The sequence below is a fragment of the Pempheris klunzingeri genome, chromosome 20 (genome assembly GCF_042242105.1).
Source record: "Pempheris klunzingeri isolate RE-2024b chromosome 20, fPemKlu1.hap1, whole genome shotgun sequence".
NCBI lineage: Eukaryota > Metazoa > Chordata > Actinopteri > Acropomatiformes > Pempheridae > Pempheris > Pempheris klunzingeri.
Window position 1 is genome coordinate 13,782,613 of NC_092031.1, and position 25,385 is coordinate 13,807,997.

Consider the following 25,385-nt stretch of genomic DNA (forward strand, 5'->3'; position numbering starts at 1 on the left):
TGTGTGTGTGTGTGTGTGTGTGTGGGTCCGTGTGTCAGTGAGAGAGAGAGAGAGAGATATCGAGGGAGAGAAGAGGGAGGAGATAGTGAATGGTTTGTCGTTATTCTAGCGCTCAGGACATGCATCTCATCTCCAGAGTTCTAATGTGACTTAATGAGCTGGCTAATGGAGCTCTAAAACTCCAGCCTCAGATCAGTCATGCCTCGAAGGATTCGCTGTTGTATCTGCAGCCCGCCTCTCATGCACACATGCGCGCCAAATCTGCTCATGTGGTCAGTAGCACAAATGCACTGGAGTACACGCATGAACATGCACATGCTTGCACATAAATACACATTCCAGTGTTTCTTCCTTGGCATTAAATTAGTCATTTATTATGGATTGATGACTGATTAATGATGACTAAAATAGTGCTGTGTGCTATTTGCAATCACCTTTTGAGTATTTGGCATGGATCATAGTTACTTTGTTAATTGAGACTTTTTTTTACCCAATTCAACTTTTTTGAAATATGTAGATGTTTATTTTCTTTTCTGAAATGGACTACAATTTGATTGTATTGCCCATGTTAACAGACAATGCTGTACTACTTTAAGGTTGCTGTGAAAGATTTAAGTAAAGATGTTGTGACCAAACATTCAGTCTTACTCTAGACAGCAGACTGCAGTAGTTAGTGCAAAAACTGAAAACATGTTCATTCCTAAAATAACAAAAAGAAAAGACACCCTTGTCAAATTTGGTGTCACATTGATGGTCTCTTGTAGGCCTTGTATCTTGGTGACTTTTAAGATGTATGTCTTGGCATTGATAATCAAAGTTGAAAATGCAGTTCTGTGACTGCAGTAGAATTATATTTCCAAGTCTGAGCATCAAAAAGGTGCCCACAATAAACTCTAAACTGGCTCATAGCCACATTTCCATGCATTTCCTCTTCTGTGCTGAGGGCACTTGATCCAGACTCATAAAAGATTGAAGAGGCATGGCCAGATGTCGGGGAAATTAAGAGTCTCAGTATATTGGTTAACAGAGGGCCAAATCTAGAACTCAAAGCTTCATAGTATTTCATCGTGTGGTAATAAATTGCAGCAGTCAGCTGCTGGATAGAGAGAGAAAATCAGTTCCATGGAGAGTTAAAATGTGTGTGGAGTTTCTTTTTTGTAATGGGCTGTCAGTCAGTCTTGATTTGTACACCAGCCGAGGGCTGAGTCTGGATGACTGGCATTTTTAGTAACACACAGTAAATTGTTCCTCCGAACCAATTCATGTCTTTTTTTAAATTTAAAAAGCAGCATTTTCAGCAAGGCTATTTTTGTGCTGGCTTGGGTTCGAAGGGTCAGTTTTGATTTTAAACAAGAAGGTATTTCTCAGCTCCTGTCAGCGAAGGAACTCAGAGGCGTCTTTCCTCTTTTTATGAGCAGAAAGCGCAAATATAAATCTCTCAATAAACATCCTTCACTTACAGTGCATCTGCAAGGCTGGCTGTGTTTGTACCTGTGTCTGTGATCTTAGTAATGGAGGGTCATCACTCATATATGTGTCAGCTCCCTACGCACCGCCCCCTCTACCGATCCTCCTTCCTACAAGCCAACCGTCTGCTGCTCTCTCCCCTAGTTAAACCCCACAGGAAACCCTGGAGGGAAAATCGCCCGGCCTCCTTTCCTCCCTCCTCCTCCTCCTAGAGAAAGCATCACACTTCCCTCCCTCTCCCTCTCCCTCTCCCCCCTTCCTTTGCTCATGCACACAACCCTCTCTCCTCTCCATTCATTCATGCGGAGGAGAAGACGCTCAGCCAGGCATAGCTTCTACACATTCACGCCCAGAGCAGGTGAAGAAGGAGGAAAGAGCGAGAAGCTGTTTTGGCATAAAGAAGAGAGAATCAGGGATAGGGACAGTGAGAGTGAGATCTCTCAGTCTGCCACAGATACAGTATTGGGTGTGTTACTGTGAGTGTGTGCACTGTAGAGAGGTGTTGTTCATCATGGCTGGCAGCGTGTTTGGAAGGCTCTCCCTGGAGGAGGGGGACTCAGCCAACTCCCTGGAGGGCCTGGAAATCAAATTGGGGGGAGAAGGTAAGAACACAAGTAACTACCTGCTGGGTGTGTGAGGGATGCAGGGTGATTTATAAAGCAGATGAGGTCTACAGGTACATGTTTAGTCACAGGTTAGGGAAGATATACAGGACAGAAGCTGGAGAAATTACATTCTGAATCACTTTTAAGATATAATTAAGCAGGCGGCAGTATGCTTACGTATATGTTGGTGATTGAAGGCAGGTTGGTGTTTTAAATTCGCATTGCACCTGCTCCTGATGTGCTGGTCCAAACCTCCAGAGTGTGATGAAGATGAGCAGAGGCAGATTAGGACCCAGGGCATGTGATGTACAGGAATCTGAGGCAGCAGTCTACGAAGACAGGAGGGGAGATGCAGAGAGACCGCAAGGTGCAGTGAAGACATGCCATAGTTTCTATAATCTAATCTACAACAAGAAGCATTATTGTAAATTGAGAGCCATCGAGAGTGAGAGACAGAGGAACGGACTTTGAGATAAATGAAGAAAACAAGAAAAAACGAAGTCATTAAAAGAGGGAAGCGCCTGTGTAAAAGGAATTATGTATCTCCTATATTGAATGATAAAGCACAGATAATGTTTGCTCACAGCATGGAGTGCCATACATCCTATTCATATTTGATGGAGTTCATTATTATTTCATTGAGTTGCATACTACACAGTTATATGTTCTGAGTGTATGTCCAGATCTATTTATATACTCCTTTTTTGTGCTTACATCCATGCGATGTTGTCTTGTTAAATTAGTCAAGGTTAGAAGCATCATTACATCATGGCAAAGTCTATTGCATGTCACACAGTATACCGAGCTGCAAGTTATTCTCTGCTATGTAATGCAGCTTGACAAGATATCAGTGACAGCCATAATGAATCACATTTTCTGTCAAAGCATTCGCATCTTGTGTATCAGTTCATAGAGAGAGAGTGAGTAAGTGTGTGTGGGGGGGGGTGAGGGCTCAGTTTACAGTCAGGGTAAGGACAGGGTTAAGTTAAGGTTAGGCTTAAGAAAATGCCTTCTGAAGTGATGGAAAAAACGAGAGAGAGAGAGAGAGGGAGAGAGAGAGAGAGACCTTTCGTGCATTGTACATTCATGGTGAGTAGGTAGAGGGTCATTCATATGCAACAGTGTCCTGATCAGAGACAGCACGCCTGAAAGTGTCAGACTCACAACCTTCAAATAACTCACTTTTGCCCCCCTCTCTCTCCACACACACACAAATACTCTCCACACATGCTCTGTATATTCCACAGACTCTCTTCCCACCGAACTCTCACACTGTCAGAGGAGTATTCTGTGTGCCTACTGGACTAATGAAGCAGTATTCAAACACAGATGATGGATCATTGAGTACAATGTGTTGGTAGGATTAGGCTGTCAAAGATAATCGCTGGGTTTCAAGAGGATGGGACAATTTAATTCTGTTCTGGCTGAGGGTATTCGATAATGTGGTGACACCGGCAATTATTTCATCCGTATCACACCCTGATGATCTCTGTTTGCTCTTTCATTAACTGCTGCAGGGAAAATAGATGTACAGTCAAAGTCAAAATGTTTGCCTGACAGCAAATTCAGTCAATAAACTTGTTCGTGTTAGTTTCCCCCAAAACTTCACATGAAATCATTTCTCACCCAAACTTTCTGGGGCCTTTGGTTGAGGCGTAATGGGAGATGCTGTCCATTTGCAAAATGTCAACAAATATCACAAGTGTTATCTCGAGCTGTGACCTTCAACCAGCTAATAAGGCGATCCAGCCTGCATCCATATCATGCCAGCTTTGAACAAGCATCACCATGGCAATGTTGCTTAAATGGCAGCACTAAAGTTTCTCGACAGGTCAGGGTTACAGTGTTTCCTCTGACTTTACAAACATGTAACAGTTCTAACTAATGAAACTAAGGATACAAAGGATTTTGTTATGGTAAATGTGATGAACTCAACCAGATAATAAAGTACACGATTTCTAGTTTCTTCTGTTTCTTGGCCAAGTTAAAGACCCTGAAGATCCACAGTCCACCCACGTCCGTAGATCCACAGTAGAGGTGATTTCAATTATTTTGGCTGATTAGACGTCCCTGAGGACAACCTGTGCAGGCGTGTACACACTGTAGTTGACTGACTCTCACTCTCACACTTCTTTAGCTTTATTGAACCTATTAGGATGAGGAAACAACCTTAATCATTCTCACGCTGTTTTCACATTGCATTGTTTAGACTGTAATTACAAAAGACCTTTCATGTTAGCTCAAGTTAGAAATTTCAAGTTAGAAATATCAGAAGATGTGTCAACACACCACTGTTAAAACATCTGAATAAAATCCAATATTACCACTGATATAACTGATTAAGGTACTTTAAAATAAGCTAAAATGATATGACTAAGATAGTAGTGTACACTTAACTAAATCTGAATAACAGTTTTGTACAGTTCTCCTGGTCTTGTCATTCTGCTGAAACACCTGTGGGGGCATGCAGGACCTTTAAATTCCCATACATTGTATTGACTTAAAGTTTCTCAATGCTAAAAGTTGTCATCAAGCCCCCTGAGGGCACGTTCACACATACATGAATGCAGGTGAATGACCATCACTTGCCAAAGCAAAATTCGTGTCAAAAATTCACCAAAGTTGAACTCCACGCAAAGTTTACGTTGCAAATTTTTCTCAGCACCGGAAGCGGATGTTTTATTCATCCCTTTGCTCACATAGAATGGACATAAACAGGAGGGGAATATCCATCAATGTTAATTTTGCATTTATGTGACCGTGCCCAAAGTCCTACCTTAGTAACTGACTGATACTGAATTTATGCGTCTGTTCACAAATGCATTTATACAGCAGATAATTCAAGTAACGCAATTTTCTGCTGTTTATGAACATGCTAACCAGATGAGGAGAGCTATTTATTTGAAGGCAAGTCTGTACAAGTTGCACATACACACACGCACACATACAGATTGACTGCACAAGTGCATTACACAATGGATGTGCCCACACAGTGCTCGGTGAACTTGTCAGCTTGTCTTTTTATTGAAGCTCCATGAAGAGGATGTTGATTTAATTGAGCACACATACACCAGAGCAGTGTTCATCTGTAAGCTGTAATAGTTGTGTTCGGCATGTGTTGTATTGTTGTCCTAAGTGAAGAAGAAAATACTTCAGACTGATTGCACTCTACAAGGACATCAAATGGAAGGAATCAAGCACATACCATAAGGAAAAATTAATCATATACTTCACTCATAAATGATTAAACGGTTCTGGGGCACACAAGGGAATATACGCCAATATAATTCTCCACTACCGTCTTCGACATTCATCTCTCGCTACCTGAGGGACTGATAGTAATTATATTTTGCTGGAGCAGGGAGCAGAATCAAATCTGAGGGCAACCTTAAAGTATTTAATAATATCTGTCGAGACCCAACGGTGTTTTATTATATAGAGGTGACTTTGGCAATTTGAAATAGTTTCAGCATCATCTGCAGGATGCTGTTTTCTGTCATTGTAATTGAGTGATAGAGAAATAAAGCTGCAGGAACCTCCAACAGTGTGTCCAGGAAACAATGAGAATACCAATGAGTTTTTGGGGAAAAAGACTGCTCAGAAATCTGTCAGTGTTTTCACAGCACAAAGCAGGTGTTATTACTGCAGTCACTCTGCAGACTGAAAAGCTTAACATTGACCATGTCTGTTCAAAGTACTTTGTAGAAGAAACACGAGAACACAGATTAGTTCCGCATGATTCGTTGCACAGCCCTCTAATCAAGGACCTCTTAAAAATAACCAAACTAGTATAAATAAAGATGGTATAACAGAATTTTTAGATGAAAATAGTCAAGCTCATCATCTTTTAAGGAGGTTATTTTTGTTGATATTGAATTGTTTCAGTGGAACACACTTGCTGCTTTGGTGTTTTGTCTTGTTACTTCAGATCTACTTCAGGTCTTACCCATCTAGTTATTCAGGATTTGTTTTAAAAATGTACGTGGATGCAAATAGAAGTACTTTCTAATCTACTGTAAAAAATAGAGGTTGTGATTAGTGTAAGACTTTGTGTTTTACACCTGAGAATATTGTAAATCATTATGTATTAATGGGGTTAGAATCCATGTTTTTGTAATGAATGCATCAAATGACAATGTGAAGACGACCTGCAGAGAATTATCAGCTGGATCTGTAGCTTCCCTTTGTAGCTTTATAGGGGGGTTTCAGCTCATTGTATAGCTGTTGGGTCACAACTTAGCTGTTTTGATTCAAGCTCATCACTCTCAGAACCTCGTTTTCAGCCGCAGCAGGTGGTTAAAAATGCACTGTTTAAATTCACCTGGCATCTAGCAGCTACAATTCCAGATATTTCCTTCAAGAGTTGGCAGAAACCAAAAACAAACCTATTAAGGTAGTTTTTGGTCTTCCTTACCCTTCACTTACTATGATTCTTCTGCGGAGTACATTTACATAGTAGTTGCATTTTGAGACAGTTTGTTTATCTCAAGAAATTTTAGAAGAGCAGACTGTTTTCATTGACACTGGAAGCAGAATCAGCAGCGTACTGCGCTCCTCGGTGTTGAAGACCCCACGAGGATTCAGCATGAGAGACAACAACAAAACCGCATCTCCCATATCTCTTCCTCCATGTTCCACTCTCCCTCAGCTCCCCTCCCCATCCTCTCTCTGTTTCCCTAACCACTGCTCTATAGCAACAGAACAACCTTCACTAAGCGCTGGCTAAGAGGTTCATGTTCCCCTGCTGTGCTTTAACCACAAACAATAACAGCCCGGATTGTTTGGCTGCCTCAATGACATTGAGTTTAATTGTAACGCTCCTCGGAGGTGAAGTCACGCTCAGATGAGGCTTTCATAGACAAAAGCACCTTTAATTTGGGTTCCTTGTGATCCTCTGCTCTCACCATGGCAAGGAGGCTGTTATTCTGGTAATCTTTTTTTGAGGGGTGATGCAGGAGGCCACATTTTATTAGTTGAATGACACCGTAAGGTTTTCTCGAAACGTATATTAAAACGAAGTTAATCATTACCACATTTGTTGGCTTGCTTAAATGTCTTCTGTAGTTTTTTATGCAGCATCTCAGTCTCTTAGGAACTCTTTGGGGATTTTAATCTACTCTACTAGGACTCCTCTCTCAGTAGTTTCCCCCATAAATCTGTTAAGCACATCCTAGTGCGATACAGTAAAAACAAAACCCTCTCAAGCATGAAAAGAGCTTTAAATTTTAGAACATTTCCCTGGAAGAGGAGGTTCTGTTGAACACATGACGCACATGTAGCTGGTTGAGTCTGTCTGCACACCTGAGTCCCTTTTTGTGCCCTTAAGCCCTCACCTGCTAAATGGAGTTCTCTAATGGTATCAAGTTACAGTCTGTAGTTAGGGGAATTTACATGCACTGAAGCGAAAAATGACTGATCGCCTGAGTTCTCACCTGTGAATGCTCAGAGGATGAAAAAACCTCAGTGTATTATTACGCAAATGGCTGTGTGAGACTTTGAAGCTGATATGAGACACCAGCAAAAGAAAGATCAATACTGCCTGTTATGAAAAAAAATGCAGTTTGGTCCTGGCTGTGCAGGTTTATTTGTAGATTATGCAGGTTTATGCAAGGGAGGATGACTTTGACAGCAGCGGTATACATGATGAAATATGCCACCTGAATGCTAAAGAGAAAGTTGTTTTCAAAAGAAACTTGCCGTCAGAAAAATAGAGAATAAATACCGTATCTTAGTCTGACATTCAGACCTTTTCCTGTGCACAGTTTTGACCTGCATGATTAGTTCTCTGTTGTCTTTGCCATGAAGCAACCCTATTTATCTCTGTATGTAGAGAAAAGAAGGGCAGCAAGACCCAGGAAAGAGGACAAGTTGGATTTTTAATATTCTCTATGAATAATAGAATGACCCCAGGAATACTTGGCACCGAAAAAATTATTCTCCATTGCCTTTCACACCTTCTCATCATTCCTCTGTGACTGTGACTGAGTATTTGAACGCAACTTAAGGCCATTCGTTTGTCCTCACGTCTATGTTTAATACCCTTGAGCTAATGTGGAGAAGCAGCTGTCAGTTTTATCAGGATTGAGAGGCCTGATTGGTGCTGGAGTGAAAGGGGAGAGGAGACTTGTCTAAATATGTTGAAGTTGTGTAAGAATCCAAAAAAAGAATATGAAACAGTGGAAAGCATTAAAACAATGAGAAAAAGAAAAAGAAAAAAACCTCCACATGTCTAGGCGAAACAGAGACATGCTAACATCGGGAAAAGTGTCTGTGTGGCAACAACACCGGCGTACAGTTGCAGTGATTAAAGAGAATTATGCAGGACCTGTAAGCTGGGCCTGCTGGTCAGATATTCGGTGCCAGGCGCGAATCTGGCAATTTTCCTGCTTGAGCAGAGCCGGTGTTCAAGAGAAAATAGAAGAAAAACAATACTCCAGTGGGGAAATTTGTGTAATTATTTAATAAAGTTACTCATCAAATTATTCAGAGAGAGGGCGGATGGGCTGTAATCACCATGGTGGCCTTCCTCTGGCCTTCCTGTCTTTAAGGCTTTCTGTCTTTTAATCGTTTCCTGAGTGAAAGCAAAGATCAGGACAGTTTTTTGTCTTCTTCCAAAACACCACAGAAATAGCTCAAAATAGTTTTCTGCTCACTCTCAAAATATCTTTTACCTCATCAGTCCTCTTTAAGCACATTATCAAACCTTCCCACTGTGCTCTGCCAACTAGAAACGGATCATTTGCCGTCTTCTTGACAGACCTGACCTGCACACAGGAACACACACCTTGTGTTGTATATTAACCATGACAGCTGGTAAAAAACTCAAAGTCCATATTGTTCAAATGTGCAGCCATTGAATTGTGTTTTCACTCTTTTCTATTGATATCAACTTGAAAAAGAGAGTTTGCCAATAAACCGTATTCTGCTGGAGATGATGGTGTTTGAGTCCTCAAAATAATTTAGTTGTTTATTGTTGATAGAACGGCTTCAGGCTGCACATCAATGAAACCACTGACTAGAGTAATGCTGCTCTGGACTAGAGCCTCACTCATGGACCCAAATAGTCACGGGTCTCTTTTCTAAAAATTCTTCCATGAAGTTATGTTTTGTGAATCATTGAAACTTTTTCACTGTTCTTTGTTTAATATTGGTTTATTGGTTTTTAGTTATGGCAGATTCAGTGTCAGTCAGTCCGCCACTTTGGTTCTGACTGAAATATCTGAACAGCTGTCGGGTGGATTGCCATGATATGTTATACAGACGTGTGGTGCAGACAGTCATGCCCCCCAGAGGTCCATCCAACAATGTTTACAACTGTTGGATGGATTTGCCTGAAATTTGACTCAGACATTCATGCTTAGGAGGAATTGTAATCACTTTAATAGTTCCTTAATGTTCCATGTAGCACCATCATCAGTTTTAAATGATCAAACACATTGGTTTTGGTACAGATACCAGAAAACTGAATTACTTTCCCATTTGCTTCATATACTACTATACTACTATGTGTTTAGTGCTAATTAGCAAATGTTAGCATGCTAAAATGTTAAGCTAAGATGGTGAAAGTGGTGCATTAGACCTGTGAGCATTTAGCTCAAAGCACTGCTGTGCCTAAGAATAGCTTCACAGAGCCATTAGCATGGCTGCAGGGCTTTCTGCCAACGGTCACTTAAAATTTATGGCTATCAATCAATCTACATGACTATCGATCTCAGTTTTCCTGTAATGGTGCGCAAGGGATACATTTTTAAATATGTTAGCTTTCTGGTCCGCTCCTATAACTCAGCTCAATAGGAAGAACACAGAAATGCATTTTATATTGAAACATACATTGAACCACAGAGCACTGCAAATGGTGCACATAGTCTAGTGTGAGCAGTACTGTGTGCTCATGTCTGCAGAGTTCATGGTGCCAAGTAGTTCATAGAAAGCATTTGGGACACAGTCTTCTAACACAAAACTAATTAGCAGCCCTGTAATTGATCCAATCACTTCTTAATGCTTTGTTGTGCTCTTATAAGGACATGTGACCTATGATGGGTCATTTAGGGGCTATGGTGGACCGTCAGTTTGCCTGCTTTGTGAAAATTAAAAGCCAGTGTTGTATTTTTAGCTTTGGAAACAAAGGCCTCAGTGTCAGTTGAGTAAATTACAACAGACAAATTATTTTCTGAGATTAAAAATGCTCACTCTTCTGACAGTAGGGTCTGCTGTGAGTAATGCCTGCTGGTAGGTGATGTCAGTGTGCCGGCTTTGAAGCCAGACTGAAGCTTCCATGACCTTCATTAAATTGTTGACGTCACCTTCCATCTGCTGATTGATTGGTCGTCTTATTGAATGATGTCTGTGGTTCAGCAGTTTGATTTTACACCTCTCAGATAGAGCTGCGTGTGTATGCATTTATTTCCTTTATGGATTTATCATCAGGGATGCACCTTGAAGCAGAAAAAAGAATTAATAAAAGCACCATTGACTTCTGCCATTTAGTCTTTTCCACCATCTAAAGTGATGTATTGTAGTTTGATGCAGGCGTACAAACTTATGAACAATGAAAAAATCATAAGCAGACTGTTAACAATGTTTATGCTCTCTCTAAGTGTGTGTGTGTGCGTGGATGTGTGTGTGTGTGTGTGTGTGTGTGTGTGTGTGTGAACATGTGCGTAGGAGGGGGAGGGAGGAAGTTGGGAGTTGTGGGAGAAAGCTACTGTATCTTCTGACAGACTTAACAGGAGGGTGACTGACAGAGGTAAAATTGGTTGGAGAGGATGTGAGGCAGCTCCCATCTCTCCTCTCCCTCCCTCCTCCCTTCTGCTCACTTTTCCTCCAGCTCTTCCCGTTCAGCCATGCAGTGTGAACTACTGTAAATGTGCCCTCTCTCTCTCTCTCTCTCACACTCTGTCTTTCTCCAGTCTATTTCCCCGTCGGTAACTGTAGCATAGGAGGGGACAGGAGTGAATAAACTCTTTTCTTTCTCTTCTTTTTTTTCTGTGTGTGTGTGTTTGCAGCCATGCATCAGGCCCTGGACACACTGAGTGACAGCACAAGCTCCACAACTGCCAACGACCTGGACCTCATCTTCCTCAAAGGCATCATGGAGAGCCCAGTGGTGAGAACAGCTTTACACTGTGCTCTATTAAATATGTGTGACACACAGTAAAACACAATCAGAGCTTTTAATTGGACCGGGGGATTGGACCAGGGATGGACAGACTAATGGATAAGTTAATGAGAAAGGACTTCAACTTTAATGTAACTAAATCAAAATTGCATCCAAACAGCAGAAGTTAGTTATATTAAGTTGGATGCCAATTAGTGCATCGGCTACAAAAGTATAGAAATTTTGTGTAGGCAAATTTACAGTTGCATTTTGCACACTTGCCTTACCATTAAAATTTGATTTCAAAATCATTTGCATGTGCCAATTTCCTGCGTTTACAGTGACATGTAATGCATAACATTCATAATCATTCTGTTTTCACAGAGATTTGCACTCATTATGAGAAGTTTCATTAAAACTGAAGCCGCAAAATTGAAACTTAATATTCACATCCATTATTACATTTAAAATTTAAATTTCAGCTTGAAATAATTATCCTAAAAAGACAGCCTGAATTCATCAAGTGCAATCACATTACCATGCTAATGCTCTTGCTTGGTTGAGCAAATGAAATAGAAATCTGGTATTATATTTTCGCTCAGCATCATGCTGGACAGGCAGCAACATACACATGCATAACCAGATGTGAAGAGCCAATTAGGGACTCCCCTCTGTGCTGCTTAATCCTGTCGCCAGCGCGATCTTTACCTGACAATCCTGATTTCTTTGAGTAGTTTCATAACTTTTCTCAGTGGTTTGATGCACCTGAAACAGGATCCTGGGATAGAGGCAACATCAGGAGGGTTTTGATTTTGAGGACAAAGGCGGCCAGATGGTTGCCATTAATGATCGCTGTCCTCCTCATCTCTCCTAGTTACAGTCAAGGCAGAAGAGGTAGATGGGGGATCATGTTTTAATAACACAGCAGATAGAGCTGCTGATGTTGTTGTAATGTTGATGTTGTATTTTAATACTTAATACACACCTCTGGCTCATGTAACTTCAGATAGTTATCGTAGGCTGTCTGTGATGGCTCAGGTTGGATGGATTGCTGCAAGATCTATCAGTTTATTGAAAGGCATATTGAATATGCTACCATACGGAGGTTGGACCACCAGTAAAATAGCTATGGATTTTTCTTCATATTAAACTATTTAGCCAAACAACAAAGAAATAACATCTTTCGTTTCTTGTTCGACTGACAGTCTCCTCTGTTTCCCGGTCGTCAATCATTTTAACAAGACATGGCAACATTTCTGTCGACAAGCAGAGCAAAGGATTCAAATAGCAGTCAGTAAGCAGCACACTTACCTTCGACATGTTTGACAAGTTGACAAGTGCAGGTGGAGCAGCAGTTTCAGTGATCAATGGAGAATCAAGGAATGAATGGCAGCCATTAGATTGTCCACTTATTTATTTACTCTAAATACTAGTTTGAATGCTTGTTTAGTAGATGATCTTTAGTTAATAATAACGCATACATCGAAAATGGCCCACTTGCATTATCCATGGTTCAGGTGAGTTCTCTGCATTATACTTTGCAATGGTTTTTATGGATGTGTTTCATTCTTTATACCATGAAATGTGATCATTGTTGGATTTCATTGTAACTGACCACAGCTTCCCTGTTCTGTGAAGGACCGACTGTAGACTTTTTACAGATCCTTTTCAAATTTATAAGGGACTCCTCTGCTCATATAAACATCACTTTAAAAAGGGAAAAGGAACGACAGATTTTAATCAACGATTAAGTGGCAACACTATCTCAGTAGTAGTAGTACATCATCCTGTATAGTGGCTAAAACCAGCTGTGCCATGTAATTCAACACAATAATACTGCAAAAGAACTTGTAGTACAATATTCAAGCAGGTTTAAAAGGGCTGCCACACTACCTAGACATACGCCTAAATGCCTAGGTAGTGATATAAATGCGTTGTTATTTTTTGCCCTCAGCTTGTGTATCTGTAAGACTGAGAAAGATAAATTTTGAAATCCATGTTGTGTTTGTACAGATTTCTCTTGGGCCCTTGCCCAGACTTTGGATTAAAGCGTGTCCTGGATGGAAGCAAATCAGCAAACTTATTCCAAGGACACGATGCCTTTATCTAAGAAAACTCAGACATGGCTGGCAATTGTCTTTTGTTGTTTTTGATTTATCTCAAAACCTTTTTCCCCCTGGAATAATAAACACAGGTAAACAGTAAACCTAAACATGTCTGAAGAATATATTCACACTATTCACCCCTTTCACACAGTATTCACCCTCTGTTGGATTCTGAAAGATTCAGATGTCTGTGTATGAAATGTAAAAGTTTTCATTATCAAATAATATGCTGCATGAAATGGTGCTGTATGAAATGAAAAAGGATTACAACATGTGCTAACACTTCTGTAGCAATTCTCTTCTTTAAGTCAGCACAATCAGCTGTTTGTTTCAGGTCTCGCCACAACTTCTGGACTTTGACCTGAAGTACTTAGAACTTCTTAACCATTTTAATTATCAGATTATTTTGCTTTGCGGTATTAATTTTCTTCTTGACATTGACATCCACCTGATTCTAGTATTTCATCTTTTGCAGTGTCATGAGCACCTGAACTCTATGTTTAATTATATTTGTGTCAGAAACCTACAGCATATAAGATAATGAGGCCCAAACATGCTACATGTTTTTAATTCAAGCTTAATCCCTTTAAAAGTATACATTCTCCAAACAAGCAGGTAATGTAATGTAATGTCATTCTCCTTGTGCAAAGTCCCTCTTATGAAACCAATCTCAACTAGTTCTCCGTTCCCACATGGAGGAGAGCGCTGCTGCTGTTATGGAGTGCAGCATTTTTGAAGTGATGGGAGAAGAGTGAAAGAGCTTAGTGCTTGCAGACGGTCTTTTCAGAGTTTTCATCCCACTGCGTCTCATGTTCTCTCTCTGTTGTCAAAGATTTCCGACTTCCACTTCCCACCAAGAGCACAATTTCACAAACCTTTTCATAAAAATAAAAGTGTGAAAGAGAGAAAACGTACACTGCTGCGAGCTGCAAAACTATGCAGGGAAAAAAAGTATGCAATTTACATCATACACTTAAATTAATTCTTTGCCTCTCTTTTACACATCATTGATTGCCATATTTATCTTTCTAATACTGCACACATGCTTATTTGCGCTGAGATGGAAGCTGTTTGTGTCCATGAGGGTCCTCTTACCAGTGAGATGCACTGATGTGCAGGCTACTTGTCACACTCAGACAGAGCCAGACGTAAAAGGCTGTGTCTCATTCAGTAACTCAGATGCAATTCTGGTCAGGAAATTTGAAGAGAGTCCTGCATCAAAAGCCTCCCATTTTCTGAAAACGGAGCCTCTTCTGCTCCCTTCTATCCCTGTTTGTCTCTTTGTTTCTGCTTTCTTTTCACTAAAGACTGATTGATTTCCATTGCAGAAAACTGTGTATGTATGTGTGAGTGTGAGAGCATGACACTGGCTCTTGTTTGCACCGTATGTCTGAGAGAGGTCATGCTGGTACCAGTGTATTCATGAGCATTCTCATAAAAGATTAATCTGCTGATGCAAGCTATGGGTAAAGATGCCTGAAGGATGTGAAAAGGTCTTCCAAATTGATAGTCTCTCTTGACCCCATGGTGGATCTATAAACAAGTTATCGTTTTATATGCTGAGAGTGGAAAGAGCATGCTAACAGAGGGGTAGAGGGACGGAGCGAGCGGCCATGCGAGTGTGCATATGGCATGGTGACTGTGCTGATTGCACCGCACTCACAACAGAATGATGCAATCAGCACAACCCGCAATTCTGTAATGAATGTGAATGAACAGATATTGACAACAGGGGCTAGCTTCATTCAAAAGGGCTTCCGCAGTGCTTGATTATTATCAGCTATGACTGTGGCACTGACACAGTGTTCAGCTGCATGTCTAACTGAGCAGTCAGGGCTATTGAGACCTTTTAAGACAGCTCAATGACCAGGCACTTGCTTTTACACATTTAGTTAAACACTTTGTGCTTTTTAATTTCCAAGCCATCATATTTTCCCTGCTCAGACTGTAAATGACCCTCCAAGGCCTTTGTAAAATGCTGCTATGTGGCCTCCAAAACAATGAATTTTGATTCTATACAAAGCAGCTTGTGCAAAACAATTCAGTCATTACATGACAAGGGGTCAAATTGCTGTCCCATTTCCTACCAGCTATTGACATTTTAGCTGAAAGTGCGGAAACACAGAAATTATGTATAAAAGCTTTTCTTCTCACCTTATCTAATGTGGCACTCAATGCTCACTGTGGAGTAACGCTGGTTTCAGAGAATCCCAATCCCCTGTTAATATATAATGTTTTATATAATGGAGATCTTGCATTGACATGGTGCAAGTCGCATTTAAACCAAACTAAGGAGAAATGCTACTGAATGATACATCTCAGTCAAAGCCAATGTGACACAGTGTCTACAAACTCTGGACACAAGTGACAATTGCTCTATATTTTGGCATATGCCATCATCCTGTAACAGTAGCTCAAGTACAGATGAGTCATACAGTTAATGACCTGAGTCAGTGTCGTCAGTTACATACAAGATCCATTTGAAGTTTGCCAACATTAGCTAACATTAATCATCATAAGTCACTGGTTGTACCAGACCAAGTAAGGCTGTAGTAGTGAAACTTCTTAGTGTACTAACCTTAGGGTGTGTTTTATTGCTTATAAATTCAAGTTGTCATATCTCAGATAAGACATAGTTGTATTTTAGATCAGAATCAGAATTTATAACACTGTCTTATCATTTTCTTTGAGCCTTGAGAACAGCAGTGCTCATTAGCCTTTATAGCTATAGTCTAGGTGGAGAGGAGGGAGATTACTAGTGTCTTGTAATTACAGTACAATGGAAGGGGAATTTTGAAAGCCACAAATTTCAGTCCTCGACAGAGTAATTGTTGAACAATTGGTATTGGGAAAAGCTATATAAAATGCAAAATATATTGGAGCATACAAAGAAATTCTTGTCTTAGTAACTTTTGACATAAATAGTAATTTCACCTCTTGGAATATAACCAAAAGATTTAAAGTGGTGTCACAACAGACCCACGCTTCAGAAATGTTGTTATCGGCTCCCAAAGCAGTGTGACCATAAAGCATAGTGTCCATGCTGGCATGTTGTCCAAGGGCCAGATACTGACCGCTCGCTCCATCAGGTTACAAAGAATTCTGCCAAAACACCAAATGAGCGCGGTGCTGCTGCGTATTACAGAACAAGGCTGGAGTGCTTATGTTTTAGTCCATGTGCAAATAACTCTACTCTGTGCGAGTATGTATGCTGTGCTTGTGTCCCTGTGCATGCAGTATGTGTGTACTGAAGTGCACATGATGATTTGTGTGTGAGACTGTGTACATGCAGGCATTTGTGAATATCTTTATCTGTTTGTGTGTATTCGTACACCATATCCTGTCTCTCAGCAGGGATTCTTCCTCTTTCCCTCAGCAAACAAACAATGAGGCTGCCAGAGTAGTCGGCAGTCCCACCGGAGAAATCCTCCATGGGATCGTTTGACAATATGAATTTTCAAATACAATATCGCCTAGTGTAGTGCTCCCTTAAATGATTTAATTTGCTTGTATTTTAAAACTGTCGATGTAATGAGGTTCTGTAGGATCTGAAGGGTTATTACAGTATCTGTTTTTTTTTTAACATTTCATCCTGTGTCTGCACAGAAACCTCAACTCATTTATTTGCAAAAACTTTGATGTATAACCCCAGTTATGTCAAAAATATAAGACAGAAATGTTTCAAACCAAAACCCTGGTCTATGATGCAAAATGATCCAAAGCTCAGCAGACAGCAAAGGACAAATTCTTTCATTTTCTATCTGTAACCCTGGACCAGAGGTGTGGAAGCCATGTTGAACCATGTGTCCTTGGCAGAAGAAAATGAAAAATTAATGTTCCCCTTAAATATTGATGTTTCATAGCAGCACAGCCAAAAACCTACAGGGCACAAGATTTGACTCAAGTTTGTGCTCATGTATCTTGGTTTTTTATCATTCACTAAAGATTTATGAGTACACACAGTTTCCCAGCAGGGTGTTGGTTTCAGGTTTCTGTTTGGCATTGTGCCCTTTTCGGTATTAGTGAATCAAAACAAACAGTCCCGCGGAAATCCAAAATGGTTTCATTATATCTCAGCAAAGGTGCATTAACTGCTCAATGAGGAGGAGCACTAATGGAAATAAATGTTATAAATTCCTTTGAAGACCGGAGCTTCATGAAAATACTGTGAAGGAGCATCTGTTACATCTGGTTTATATTTATTAAATCCCAGGCCCACGAGCAGTTTGAGGAACCCAAGCTGGAGGCTGTGAGGGAGAACAACATGGAGCTGGTCCAGGACATCCTCAAGGAGCTCAGCCCGCTCACACACAGGAGTCAGGCCGCTGACGAGCTAGTCCGCATCCTGAAGGAGCCTCACTTCCAGGTTTGGAGCAGAGGGCTCACATCTCACAGCACGCACAACTTTGATTAACAGGCACTCAAGCTAAACGTTTGATTACTTTTCTAAGTGATGTTCATGCTTAATGATGCATGTTGTGCTCGCATGGATTAAATTGATTTGGAGCTACAGTAATTTATGTATTTCAGACCATGTAGCGTCTGATAATAGACCAGAGCAAGAACACCTGATTTGCACAGTATAGCGTGATTCTATTAAAAAGCTTCTGTAGTGGAAAAAGACGATTTGTCATTGCCATCATCACTGTTTGCATCACCTGCTGTTCTGCTCACAGTCCCTCCTGGAGACCCACGACTCTGTGGCGTCCAAGAACTACGAGACTCCTCCCCCCAGCCCCTGTTCATTTATGGACGCGGCCCTCAACAACCAGCCTGTTCCCCCAGACGCAGTCAGGATGGTGGGCATCCGTAAAGTGTCTGGTGAGCACCTGGTAAGTCTGCTCATTTAAGGAGAAACCCATTGTAATCACTGAGGCAGGACGGACTGTAGACAGATAAAACTCCTGAAGAAGTGGTATGATTTGTGTTTTGGGAGCAGCACATGCACTCAGTATAATGAGATCTTTTTGTAGCGTTGTTAAAGACAGATTTACACGGCCTTGTAGCGCAAAATCGGGGTGGTTTACCAGCAGTAGGTTGACATATTGTTGATTAATACTAAAGACTCAGTGATAACTTTGCCAGGTGCTCTATTATCTCACTTTGTACCCAAAACCTCTCTGCCAACTGTCTGTGGAGTCAAGGGTCACTTGACACATTACTTTAGGTTAGCTGCCAATATGTGCACCATAATCCAAATTTTATTGCAGCTTAAGATATTTCAGCTTGTTTATACCACTTAACCTCACCTTCACCTACTTACCTTTTGAACTGCTGACCCTTCTATCTACATTTTGGCAACAATGAATAAAAGTTATACTGTAACTGTTACAGTCTAGTCAGAGTTGAGTCTAATTGGCCCACTTGACAAATGCCTATTAGAATTGTAGATTGTGAATAGTAGATAGATAGATTGTGTGTGGGTACGCTTGTGTAGGGAGTGACGTTTCGAGTGGAGAGCGGCGAGCTGGTGATTGCCAGGATCCTCCATGGTGGCATGATCGACCAGCAAGGTCTGCTTCATGTGGGAGACATCATCAAGGAGGTGAACGGCAAGGAGGTGGGCAACGACCCCAAAGTGCTCCAGGAGATGCTGAAGGAGGCGAGCGGCAGCGTGGTGCTGAAGATCCTGCCCAGCTACCAGGAACCACACACACCAAGACAGGTCAGCTGAGGAGCGCACACAAAAAAACACACTGTGTTTCACATTTGCACAGTCAAGCAAAGTGTTCTAAATCACAGTGGGCACATAAGGCTCATTTCCCTGTTGTGCTTATTTGGGAGAGTTACCGCAGCTCCTTTTCTCCGAAATGTCTTAGTCATCTTCCTCATTCAATCTCACACTCTTTCAAAGTAGAATACAGTTTTTATATCACTCATCCCAAAATAGATATTGCACAGAAAATTAGGACTAAGTTTGAAAGGCTACTGTCATTTTCATCAATCAAATGAGTGCCACTCACTGTCCTCCCTGGCACCCTCCCTGCTGTCTGTAACCTTGTGTGCCGTGCCAAGCATCATATATCTCATTCTGCAGCGGGACGTTGGAGATGACATTGGCTATTTGGCTGTAAGACCTGCATTACAGTTTTGTCACATATCCAGGTGCAGAGTAATTTTTTGCTTATATATAATGGATCAATAATGGAAGTCTCCACGAAGAAGACATTAAAAGAGTGATCCCACAGACAGCTCATGACACTGGAGTCCTTGCCTTTTTTTTTTTTTTACCCCATTCAAGATCTTTTTGATTTTGTACTCTCCTCCTATGGTGGTAAAGTTCACATCAGAGAGATTATTTTACTTTGTTGAATATCAAATATGTGTCGGAAATTACTCATGACAGTGTTTTATAACAGCTGAAAAACACTCAGTGTCTCTGGTAACTAATAAACACTGGTTTCTAAAAGCCGCGGCACCCAGTTTGTGAGGAGAAATAGAAGGCGCTGTGACTGATTGATCTCAGCGGTAGAGAGGAGGAACACTAGAGTTTGAAGAGGCCATGCCAAATGAATTTCTTACACCAGACCAAAATATACTAGAGCATAATCTACAAGAAAATAATGTAGAGAGGGTTTATGTGTGCGAGGATTATTACCACAGACATACATGTATTTGAAGCATATTGTTAAGTCTCAGGAAGTAAAAAGTTAGTTTTCCACTGGATGAGACTTCATTTTTAGCCATGCTCTCTATTTCTGTCAGTCAGTTGATGCCTCCACTTTATCCATCCTGAAATACCACTGTAGTTTGGATTACCATGTAATTTTGTACAGTTGCCCAGAGGATGTCTCCTACTAGTTTTGCTGATTCCTGGACTTGGGTTAATGGTTAAGACCAGGTTAATGTTTGTGGTTTTGAGTGAAAATGTCTCTACAACTATTGGATGGAATGCTGTGACATTTGGCACAGATATCCATGTCATCCAGTTTGTAATAACTTTATCTAACTTTCTGGTTAAATCTTCGCTAGCAACATGCAAACTACCCAAACTGGAATCGACAGGTTTACACGTGGCAGCAGCTACAGTGGTCAGCCTTTTTAATTTTATATTCCCACCGTTTTGTTAAGACCTGTAGAAAACTGAGGGCAGCAACCAATCAGCCAGAAATGCTTTAAGAAACCTTCCCATTTCTTAAGGTTAGTTACTGAAAAGTGTGCTCTGAGTCATGGCTCTTTCAGACATTTCAAAAGGTGCAAGCTTTCCTGTAAGGAGACATTTCTGCAGTACATCATCTCGAGACCCTCGCTTTGTGAGACCAGAGTGTACAAGTGTTTAGTTTTCCTTTTTTTTTGTGGTTTCAGCTCCGGATATCAAAGTGACTACTTGAACACATAATAGCAGCTGTCTGTTTGAGATATTAAATAATGATTTGATTGGTCCTCACACTGCAAAGCGCTGTGTGGGTGGATTTTGTACTGTATGTTGAGTTGCGATGATTAAAGTTGTTCCCAAAACTTCTCTGTGAGTGTAATCCAGCTGTCTGTGTTTCATGCCTCGAGCTTGGTCATCTCATGGTGACTAAACTCAACTGACAGCTCCCTTTGGCCAGTTGAGACTGCCGAAGTGTGTGTGCGTGTGTGATTAAGTGTGTGTGTCTGTCTATCCATGGTGTCCTTACAGGGGAATGAGAGACACACACACACACACACACACACACATAGTACAGTAAGGGCTGGCAGCCTTTTTTTTATGTTCATGCATCAGTTCAGTAGGAGAACAGGCGTCAAGTGCATGGAGGGAGGGGGCGGTTGCCATGGCTACAGATTTTGGCTCTCTTTCTCTTTATTTCTGTGTCTCTCTCTCCATCTCTCTCTTTCTGTCTGTCTGTCCTTCTGTCTGTCTGTCTGTCACCCAGAATCCTTGTCCTGTCAGTGGGGGTTGGGATGCAGGGTTTGGTTTATGAGCTGAATCCTGTAGCCTTGAGATATCGGGGAAAGTGAGCTGAGAGATGGAGTAGACTTTATGTGTGCAAGGCTGTTTCATACTGATGGATACTGACCCACCCAATACATCTTCTACAGATCATGTACTGTTCATACAGCACATCAGACAGCATAGGTATACATTTCTGCACTGTTTATTCAATTAAATGTGTATTTTTGTTTTAGTCTTACTGGTTGGTTTTGACATCCTTTATTACAACACTGCTGACACGTTCTCTGTTTTCAACATCTCTATCCTGGTAGGCCTTCGTCAAGTGTCACTTTGACTATGACCCGTCCCATGATAACCTGATTCCCTGTAAGGAAGCAGGGCTTAGCTTCTGCAGTGGAGACATTCTGCAGATTTTCAATCAGGAGGACCTCAACTGGTGGCAGGTTGGTTCAGCCCCAGTGTATTTCAACCCCATACAAAGATATTCAGCATTTTCATGCATCTTGGAGTAAACCTGAAGAGTTTTCATTCACGGGCTTGTTCGCTTGTTAGCTAAGTCCTTGTTTGTGCTTATGTGTTATCCTCACAGGCTTGTCACATAGAGGGAGGCAGTGCAGGTTTAATTCCGAGCCAGCTGCTTGAGGAGAAGAGGAAAGCATTTGTGAAGAGAGATCTGGAGCTCGCTACCACAGGTACACCTCTCAGCAGCACGCAGCATAGCAGAGAAGCACTTCTCATTATGCAGATTCGACACAGACTCCTCACTGCACAAACACACTGGCAACAAAGACAACATCTGTTCCTCTCCATATCATACAAGCATTTCATCTGGCACCGGGTGCTCATCCTCCTCTCACCTCTCCAGTCTGTTACTCTGTCAGTGTGCGCTGGAGAACTGGTAATGAGCATCGGCGTGACTCAGACGGCCAGATCCAATCTGCTGGTTATTAAGCTGCAGACTCTGACATTCACAAACAGCAATGCCCGAGAAGGAGCGTTGATTTAGGAGTGGTGATAAGACCCCCGTAAATCCAAATCTGATCAATAATCATCTCTGCTCTTATGAGATGTAGAGTGAAAAGAGGCTGTGTTCCTTCAGATTTATCTGCTCCATATAGAGTCCTCAGCACCAACAAAACAGGTGGTGAGTCACAGCCAGCCGCATGCCCTTCACTTGTGGAGGAGAGGAAGATGACAGCCTGACTGTACTGCCCTTGGAGCCTGGGAAGGACACATCTGTCTGTTTGCACGCTTTTCACATTTCATACCAACTGAGAGCATGGTTTGAATATAAAATTGCAACAGCTTATTTTTTGGATGATGGGGTCTGAAATTGTTGAGCCATTTCGTAAATTACAAAGAATACTTTAGAATTAGCACGCAGGCCTTAAGGTGCGCGGACTATTTGCTGTCGCAGCTTGATGAGTTGAATTCTGACATGAAAAAGAACAGCTGAGCTCTTGTGTTCACATGTACGTGCCCGCTCATAAGACATTCTGCCTCAGTGGCTAAATAATCTGCCATATTGAACAGAGCTGAGCAGATCGCCTAGTCACAGGTGTTCTCAGGAAGCAGACTGGCTTCAGAGACTGATCAATGTTAGTGTGCAGTGCCACCTAGTGGTACGGTCTCTCTTTAACCTTCTAAGATTTAGGATTTACGACCCAGCAGTGCTTTCAAAGATGTTTCACCTTGAAAGTGCATCATTTTAACAGGGGCTTTGTTGAAGTGGCTGACACTGGCAGAGATGAGCACCAAGGTTGAAGGGTTTATTGTGTTTTGTGTGTTGCTGCCGTCAGGTCCTCTGTGTGCTGGGATGGGCGGTAAGAAGAAAAAAAAGATGATGTATTTGACTACCAAGAATGCAGGTACTTTACACTCACCACACAAAGTATGTCGCCACAGTCTGTTTTTCATGAATTGCATGACTTGTTTCTTTTTTTATCAAAAATAAATTTGTCCTCACCTCCCTAATTATTTCTTTCTGACTAGAATTCGATCGCCATGAGTTGCGGATCTATGAAGAGGTTGCCAAGGTCCCACCCTTCAGGAGGAAGACGCTGGTTCTGATTGGTGCGCAGGGGGTTGGCCGTCGCAGTCTGAAAAACAAGCTGCTGGTGTCGGATGCCCAGCGGTATGGCACCACTATCCCCTGTGAGTGCAGCCATTCGTCATCACACTAAACCCCATACAATGAAACAACATCTATCTGTCATTTAGTACCTTGCAATCTTTTTGTTTGAGCATGATGTTATACTAAGCTGATGTTGTCAGTGTGGGCTTCTCACTATACTTACCTGTAATTTCTCTGACGTTTGATGAATGATGTTTTTCTGCCTCTTTTATTTTCTTCAGTCACCTCCAGAAAACCAAAAGTGGATGAGAGGGATGGCCAGATGTACTCCTTCATGACCCGCAGTGAAATGGAATGCGACATAAAAAATGCTCGTTTCTTAGAGCACGGCGAGTACGACGGGAACCTGTACGGCACTAAGATCAACTCCATTCATGAGGTGATAGAAACAGGAAAGATCTGCATCCTGGACGTCAACCCACAGGTAGAGGAAGCTCACATACATGCTTACTTTCTTTCATGTTCCCTCTGCCTTTATTGTTTGCCTCTAATTCTCTCCCATCTTAACTTCTATTCGTCATTTGTCATGTTTTCCAGCGTTAATGACTTAAGTATGAAATTCTAGATTCAGACCAATCATGTAGAGCTTGTTGCTACTGAAGTATTTTCAGGCAAAGCACATCATCAGTATTTATCAAAAAGGATCTCTTAATGACCTGCATTACTCGCTGGAAACACTCAGCTAATTTCGTTTACACACATTAACTTGATAAATTAGTTAGATGCAGATGCTGCAGTTGCATTTCAATCACGTTCTCATTCTTTGTAATCGTGTTTGTTTCAGCTATTCCCATTGCTTGCTGTGAGCGATGCAGTGATTATGAAATATACATTTGTTTTTCTCTGAAGGCTCTCAAGGTCCTGCGAACGTCAGAGTTCCTGCCATATGTCGTGTTCATCGAAGCCCCGGATTTTGAAGTTCTCAAAGCTATGAATAGGTCAGCGATAGAGTCAGGAGTGGTTACAAAACAGTTAACGGTGAGTCATTCAGCTCCCACCATCACAAATGGAGTCCTACTAAAACACATATTCTCCATCAAAACTTTGGCCAAAACATTAACTTCTATTGTTGCTTATTGTGCACCAGTTTTACAGTTTACTTTGTCCTACCATCCATACTGCTTATGGTGTATTTTCACCTAATGTCACTGTCCTGCACCGCTCTCTGCAGGACTCTGAACTAAAGAGGACAGTGGATGAGAGCGAGCGCACCAAGCGGGCCTATGGACATTACTTTGACCTCTGCATCGTAAACGACGGCCTGGAGGCGGCGTTCCGAAGTCTACGGTTGGCGCTGGAGAAACTGTTGACGGAGCAGCAGTGGGTGCCTGTCAGCTGGGTGTTCTGAAGGTCACCAAGAGCTCACCAGCAAAGTGTCAGGGCCTCAGGTTGGAGGACGATTTAACACGGAGCTCCAGACGGGCTGCAGTGAAGGGCAAAGCCTCATGATTCAGAGCGGATGACCAGCCTCATGTAGAGCGTTTTTGTACAAACTTAGTGTTCCTCTGTTGAGCCTAATGTCAAGTTGTATTTTATTTGTCAAACTTGGAGTTATTTTATCGATATTTGTTGAAGGATTTCCAGTTGATTATGAGGTTTAGTGCAATAGCGTGAGTGCGTGTGTGTATGTTAGGGTTAGTGGAAATAGACTTAGAGTAAAGAATATGTTTTACAGATAACAGTGCTCTATTGAAAGTTTTTGTTGAAGGATATTTTTAGCCTTTCCTACTTTATGTAGTGTAATGTTTACATTGGATTGGTAGGACAGATTGGTTAAGGAGAGATACCAAATGTCATATTTGTATTAAATTCTCTATATTTTACCATTTGATCATACAGTATGATTGTATGTGTTCAGAAATGTGCTTTATCTTGTGTGTCTCCACTAGTTTGAAAAATGAACAGCAATAGACGATTTTAAACAAAAGCATACATGCAATACATCTACTCACACACACTCAGATGAACACACACGCGGATCTATGTAAACCCAGTGAGAGCAGTCGAAAACTCTCTTATTGAGAAATTTTGCATTTATCTTGCAGTTTGTTAACTTTTCAATGTTGATTACATTGTACATTTGTTGTCCTATGCTGGT

At 41.4% G+C, this 25,385-nt stretch overlaps 1 protein-coding gene across 3 annotated transcripts; it reads left to right on the top strand.

Moving 5' to 3' along the window:
• The first annotated feature begins 1,978 nt into the window (after positions 1-1,978).
• mpp2b (MAGUK p55 scaffold protein 2b) lies at positions 1,979-25,063 on the top strand. Of its 3 annotated transcripts, none has more exons than XM_070851556.1 (12): positions 1,979-2,069; positions 11,078-11,178; positions 17,488-17,640; positions 17,951-18,106; positions 18,712-18,939; positions 21,465-21,596; positions 21,743-21,845; positions 22,953-23,021; positions 23,146-23,307; positions 23,509-23,711; positions 24,137-24,265; positions 24,459-25,063. In XM_070851556.1, the coding sequence occupies exons 1-12, from the start codon at positions 1,979-1,981 to the stop codon at positions 24,633-24,635; spliced, it is 1,704 nt and encodes a 567-aa protein (XP_070707657.1). In that variant the 3' UTR covers positions 24,636-25,063. The 3 variants fall into 3 exon arrangements, with proteins under 3 accessions (XP_070707657.1, XP_070707658.1, XP_070707659.1); XM_070851557.1 differs by having other exon boundaries at positions 1,979-2,042; XM_070851558.1 differs by lacking the exon at positions 1,979-2,069 and adding an exon at positions 10,901-10,922.
• Positions 25,064-25,385: the final 322 nt, after the last annotated feature.